The sequence below is a fragment of the Triticum aestivum genome, chromosome 2B (genome assembly GCF_018294505.1).
Source record: "Triticum aestivum cultivar Chinese Spring chromosome 2B, IWGSC CS RefSeq v2.1, whole genome shotgun sequence".
In the NCBI taxonomy this organism is placed as follows: domain Eukaryota; kingdom Viridiplantae; phylum Streptophyta; class Magnoliopsida; order Poales; family Poaceae; genus Triticum; species Triticum aestivum.
Genome location: NC_057798.1, coordinates 101533497 through 101540114, shown reverse-complemented (window position 1 = coordinate 101540114; position 6618 = coordinate 101533497). Strand labels below are relative to the sequence as shown.

Below are 6618 nucleotides of genomic sequence, written 5' to 3'. Positions count from 1 at the left end.
TCCAAAGCTTGGAGGAAGACCTTTCAAATGTTGACTAATGGATGTGCAGCTTTCTCAACAGCCATAGTATCCATGAGATACCGCGAGAGCAATACATCTCATGGCCGGACACGGAAAGACATTACTCTCGCGGTATCTCATAAGAGGGCCTATCCAACAATAGTTCCGTTAACGATCATCCATAGTATCGGTTTTATATCTCTCTCTCTCTCTCTATGACCGGGAAACACGGTCATCAACTAATACATATGTAGTCTGTGTTTGTGTCCGGCCATACACATTTCCGGACATGGATCTATTTAAAATAATTATTGTATACACAGAGTTGAATTTCACTAGTGAATTACGTACTTGTTAATCAAGCTTATAATGTTATACATGGAACAAATCATGAGAATAAGGAAAACTAAACAATTTATTGTCATCTATAAGGCATAATCCTAACAGAGGTTGCACAAACCACGGTATGGCGCCCCATTTGGGGCTCATATATATGCCAGGTACCACGTTAATCCCAGCAACGGATCAATCATGTACGGCCATGTGCATTGCAGAAGAAATATTGTATAGTCAATTAGCTATCGATACCCTTAATTGGCAATTAGAAGATTAAATGTATTTTCATCCAGCGTTGTTGCTCATAGAATCGTCTCCTAGATATCTACGTTCGGAGGTTGGGTAATCATAGAGAGCATCGGATACATCGAATGCAGAATGACGCGTATGCATGTTATGTCCTATGATATATAGGACTTAATGATCTAATACGTTGAAGCAACCATGAATATTCCATGCCTGATAATATTGCGCTGTACTACTCCCTTCAAAATCATTCTGCAATGTGCAACTGGTAGTTAATTTGACAGTTCATGATACATCCTTGGCTCCTTGCATGATGCACTCGAGCTAAGCGAAATACAGCAGGATGACACCAAGAAAAAGGAAAGAGAAAAGATGAAGAGCAGCAACGATCATCGAACAGCTAGCTTGCAGATGGATGGCTACATGGCCACTGCCATAGTCGCCAGCGCGTAGAGGAAGTATTTTTTTTTTGTTTGAAAATACTTGTTGGAAGTATGAGTACATTCCTTTTGAGCATTCAAAAGGAAAATAGTATGTAGTTTTAGAATTTCGTTGACTTCAATGCACCCTATGGATGATACATCCGTGCATGATTTAGCAAAACATGGCTACTTGCTAATATCTAAGTCAACTTCTTGCAACATCATTCTGCAACAGCTTGTTAATTTGACTATTCATCATAAAACCTTGGACGATGCACTCGACCTACACAAAATACGGCATCATGACACCCAGAAAAAGGAAAGCGAAAAGATTAAGAGCAGCAACCATCATCAAACAGCTAGCAGGATAGATGGCCACCTGGCCACCAGAATAGTCACCATGTGCCCTAAGGTTTCGAGCCCGCCTCTCTAACTACTAGCTTAGTGTGTGTACATCCGTGCACGATGCTTGGTAGAATATTATTATAGAGAAGTTCTTTTTTGCGAGATTGATATAGAGAAGTTGACTTGGGACAAAGCCATACCTTATAATGATGTATAATGGATGAAGAATTTTTTTTGTTTGAAAATACTTCTAGGAAGTAAGAGCACGTATTGCTTTTGAGCATTCAAAAGAAAGAGTATGTAGTTTTAGAATTTCGTTGACTTCAAGGCACTCTATGCATGATACATCCGTGCATTATTTGGCAAAACATGGCTACTTGCTAATGTCCAAGTCAACTCCTTGCAAAATCATTCTGCAACAATAGGACAGCCCAGAAAAAGGGCGGGAAAAAAGATGGAGATCGAACGGCTAGCACATGGAACGCCAGTTGGACACCACATTCTCCGCCCAAAAATCCCAGGAATGGTCAAGCCTGCGAGCGGCTATATATATCTGCATGGAATGCAGGCCATTACATCCGCATCCACCGCAAAACTTCCTCTCCTACAGCAGACAGGTACTCTAGCTGTCATGGCATCTTCATCTCTATCAGTCGTGTTGCTCCTGTGCCTGGCCTCGGCGGTGTCGGCGCAGCTGTCGTCCACGTACTACGACAAGTCGTGCCCTTCGGCTCTTTCCAAAATCCAGGCCGGCGTGGCGGCAGCCGTGGCGAGCGACCGCCGCATGGCCGCGTCGCTGCTCCGGCTGCACTTCCATGATTGCTTTGTCCAGGCAAGTTTTTCACATACTATATAAGTATATAGCCGGGCTGGACTTGTGTTGTTTCGATTTTGTTCATTTGTTGAACACCTACCTGGTGACTAACGACCGTGCATATTTATGTTGCTTGGCTACGTACGTACATGCAGGGCTGTGACGCGTCCGTTCTGCTGAATGAAACTAGCGTGGGTGGCAACGAGCGGGGCGCATTCGGGAACGTGGGATCGCTCCGTGGCTTCGAGGTCATCGAACAAATCAAGAAGGATGTGGAAGCCGTGTGCAAAAAGCCCTACAGCAACAATGGCTCCGTCGTCTCCTGCGCCGACATCCTCGCCGTCGCCGCCCGCGATTCCGTCGTCGCGGTAAGATCATGATCGATCGACTCAATTTGCTCGTGTGCCAAGTAGACCGGTTGGTTTGTGCACTGTTCCTGATGCATATACTATATATTATACAGTTGGGAGGGCCGTCGTGGGAGGTTAAACTGGGAAGGAGGGACTCCACCACGGCTAGCGTGGCACAGGCCAACCAGGACCTGCCTCCGCCCTTCTTGGACGTCGCCGGCCTCAACGCCAGCTTCGCCGGCAAGGGGTTCAGCTTGACCGACATGGTCGCCCTCTCCGGCGGCCACACCATCGGGATGGCGCAGTGCCAGAACTTCAGAAACAGGCTCTACAACGAGCCCAACATCAACACGACCTACGCGACGAAGCTCAAACTCAACTGCCCCACGTCTGGCGGCAACACCAACCTGGCCCCGCTCGACGACGACACAGCGACCCCCCCGAACCCGGACTTGTTCAACAACGACTTCTTCATAAACCTCCAGTCAGAGAAGGGCCTCCTTCACTCCGACCAGGTGCTCTACAACGCCACCGCACCCGCCGGTGCCACCGAAGGCATCGTTAATGGCTTCGCTTCTAGCCAGGCCGCCTTCTTTAGCGCCTTCGCCTCCGCCATGGTGAAGATGGCCAACCTCAGCCCGTTGACTGGCTCTCAGGGCCAGGTCAGGACCGTGTGCTCCATCCCCAACTAATTAAGAATCACCATTTAATATGCACCCAAATGACAGCGCGCGTGCACCAACAACCTGCTGCGGCTCAGAGTCCAACCGTATTTTTGCTGTACAATGAACCATGTCCTGTTCAGCCCCTTGTTTTTTTATTTGCCCTTTCAGCCCCTTGCGGTGCCACGTAGTCCATTATTTGTAGCCTTTTCCGCACCTATTGTAAAAAGAATTGGATCCCACCAAGATTCTTCTATATGTTTCTCTCTTCTATTCTGCAAATTATTCATAACATATTCACAATTGATAGTATTTTTTGCATGAGAATTCCTTGATTTTTTCAACAATTTCGTAACTTTCTAGCGGCAAATCATCACTACTGGAAAAATGGCCGTTGCCGAGTTCTTTTGTGTAAGCCGAGTGTGGGAACACGGGATCACGGCAAAAGTTGTGTAAGCCAAGTGTACGGTTCTCGGCAGATAGTAGGGCATGCCGTATGTGAGATGTTACCGAGCCCCCGGCTGGGTGAACTTGGCCTAGACGAAAGAGCTCGGCTTACAGAACGTATGCCGAGATCCTAACGACGGTACCCGACAAAGATGAGCCACGTGGCATGGCCATTTGCAGTTGATGGCTCCGTGACGTACATTCCACCTTTGCCGAGACTCTAACTCCTCGTACTCGGCAAAATATTTAGAAAAACACTTCTCTCTCACGGTAAATGCTTACCAATCACCCTCTCTTGGATACTCGGCAGAGTTGGTCGGGTGTGTGTTATCTCTTTCCGAGTGCTGCAGTGCTCAAGAAAGATGGAAAGTTGCCAACGGAACCCATGCACAGGATTTGCCGACATGTGTACTCGGCAAATCTTATGTTGCCGAGTGCATTACTCGGCAAAATGTTCAACCACACCACTCAACTATCTGTTCTCTGTCCTAAGTCCCTGCAATTGACAAACAACACATATATATTGGTTGGGATAATTTCACAACACTACACATCACATATCAAATATACATAGTGACATCTATATAGCTCAAAGTGACATCACATTCGAACTAAACTCATATACATCAACAAGTTCACAACATAGTTCATAACAAGTTTAAAAGATAGTTCACACCCAGTTCCACAAGTCTACTACATAGTCCGAAAATTCATTTCTGAGCCCGGGCTCAGATGCACTCGCTATCCTGACCATCGCTAGTTCTTAAGATCGGTGCAGTTCCCTGTATTTGTTTCTCGTATCTCATGTGTATTTGGGTAGATAATTGAACCGGTCCACCGCATTTAATTCTGTAAGGTGACTAGAGGGTCTATGTAAAGCGGCCAACGGTCCTGCTGCTTTCCTGGGCCGTGCTGGACTGGCGTTGTCGATGGGATTCTACTTGTTTCCTCCAGGTCTGGCACCAAGAACCAAAACATATTGTGGAAACGAACCTACCAACAGCCAACCAGCCGTTCAACATTTGCACCACCACTTTTACAATCAGAAATTGTTCATCTGTAGCTACAAACTACAAAGCACAGAGACTTACACCTCCCCGCATCCTTTTTGTTACTGCTAACTTTGTGTATCTGTTCGTCAAGTCAAAGACTGAAGGCTTCAGGGTTGACCTTCCCCGTCAACTCTATAGTTTGAGCCGGCTAGGTACAGCCACAACCTGCACCTGCTCCAGGCTGAAACAAGCGAGCAATCAGCCAATCGTCGAAGAACAACACAAGGATAATCGTTCCGATGGAGATTTTCACATGCCAATCGTTGAAGAGCTGTCGTCCGCCATGGCTCTCCGGTGATGTCAGTCCCCCGCCGACGACATCCAAACCTGCTATGTCTACTCAGTTTTGGAAGACCCAGAGATCTCGCACGCCCACAAGAGATATTAGTTTGCTCCCACCCACTATAGAATCGTCAAAATGTAACGGCATCTCCTACAATTATGCGCCACGGCTCACAACTCCAACTGACCCGTCCCTGAGCCATGGCTCAGATGGAAAAGCTGCCGGACGCGCTCACGTGCACTACCGAACAGGCGTCCTGACTACGCAAATGGCCCACCGTACTGCATTGTACCATCCAGTATACTGGATGTATATCTAATTTCCCGACGCACATGTTTTGGCATGCCAGTAGGATTTTCTAGCATCCCGATGCAACATTCAACGCCTAAGATTTCAGGTTCAGTTAGACCTGGGCACCCAAACGCCCTGTCCAACACAAGTCTACTACATAGACCAGTTCACAAGTCTACTACATATGGTCACCTGAGGAACGAACCATGTTGCCGCAACAATGAAGTAGACCGGGTGGTTACTTTGTGCACACCTACCAATGGGGAAATAACCAATCAATTTTTTCTTCCTGATGCATATATATACAGTTGGAAGGGCCGGCGTGGGAGGTTAAACTGGGGAGGAAGAACTCCACCAACGCTAGCATGGCTCTGGCCAACCGCGACCTGCCTCCGCCCTTCTTGGGTGTAGTCAGCCTCAACACTAGCTTCGTTGGCAAGGGGTTCAGCTTGACCGACATGGTTTCCCTCTCCGGATCGCACACCATTGGGAAGGCCAAGTGACAGAACTTCAGAGATAGGCTCTACAACGAGCCCAGCATTGACAAGGCCTTCGCCACTTCGCTCAAGCAAAACTACACCCAGTCTGACAATGACACCAGCTTGGCTACGCTCGACAACACGACCCCACTTAACTCGTTCGACAACTCCTACTTTTTTTGCGGGTGGACAACGCCTACTTGCTCAATCTCCAGTCCAATAAGGGGATCATACACTCCGACCAGGTGATGTACAACGCCACCGGAGGCGCCGGTGCCACCGAAGACATAGTTAAAACCTTCACTTCTAACCAGGGCGCGTTCTTTAATGCCTTCGCCTCGGCCATGGGAAGATGGCCAACATCAAGCCGTTGACTGGCTCAGAGTGAATGGTCAGTTGCGTCTACAGCTCCGGGATGAACCACGGGAAAACTTTGTTTTTGCCACTCTAGTTTTTGCCAACTTCACTTATGCCTAGGGCTGGACACGAGCCGAGCCGAGCCGAGTTCAGCCCGAGCCTGCCTTTGGCTCGCCTAAAGCGAGCCGAACTCGGCTTGGCTCGTTGGTTGAACGAGCCTGTTTTTGGAGGCTCGGCTCGTTTTGTCTCCGGCTCGTCCAGCCCGAGCAGCTCGTTTGTGAACTGCTAATGAGTCTGCAAGCCTCTGCACTGTATGCTTGCGTGCGTCGGGCGTCGGCGAGGCACCGTAGGAGGGACGAACTGCAGCATCGGCGCGTCCGCCGTCGGTGCCGATAGCGAGCCGTCCAGTGTCCCGCGCGGCGAGGATGACGGCGGCATCTGGGGCAGCAAGCATGACGACGGCTACACTCTACACAATCAAGCAGAAGCATGCATACGTTCATCCATCGGACGACGGCTACACTCTACACAATC

General features: G+C 48.5%; 1 protein-coding gene and 1 pseudogene across 1 annotated transcript; both read left to right on the top strand.

The window, feature by feature from the left end:
- The first annotated feature begins 1945 nt into the window (after positions 1-1945).
- On the top strand, positions 1946-3313 carry LOC123040637 (peroxidase 2). Its single transcript, XM_044463422.1, has 3 exons — positions 1946-2181; positions 2319-2531; positions 2627-3313. The coding sequence occupies exons 1-3, from the start codon at positions 1981-1983 to the stop codon at positions 3203-3205; spliced, it is 993 nt and encodes a 330-aa protein (XP_044319357.1). The 5' UTR covers positions 1946-1980; the 3' UTR covers positions 3206-3313.
- Positions 3314-4551: 1238 nt separating this feature from the next.
- On the top strand, positions 4552-6115 carry LOC123039037 (peroxidase 2-like; annotated as a pseudogene).
- Positions 6116-6618: the final 503 nt, after the last annotated feature.

Excerpts from the sequence above, each read along its gene's own strand:
- LOC123040637 (XM_044463422.1), top strand. The coding sequence starts at position 1,981 with ATGGCATCTTCATCTCTATCAGTCGTGTTGCTCCTGTGCCTGGCCTCG. Across the intron at positions 2,182-2,318 it reads TCCATGATTGCTTTGTCCAG|GGCTGTGACGCGTCCGTTCT; the intron begins GCAAGTTTTTCA and ends ACGTACATGCAG. Across the intron at positions 2,532-2,626 it reads CCCGCGATTCCGTCGTCGCG|TTGGGAGGGCCGTCGTGGGA; the intron begins GTAAGATCATGA and ends TATATTATACAG.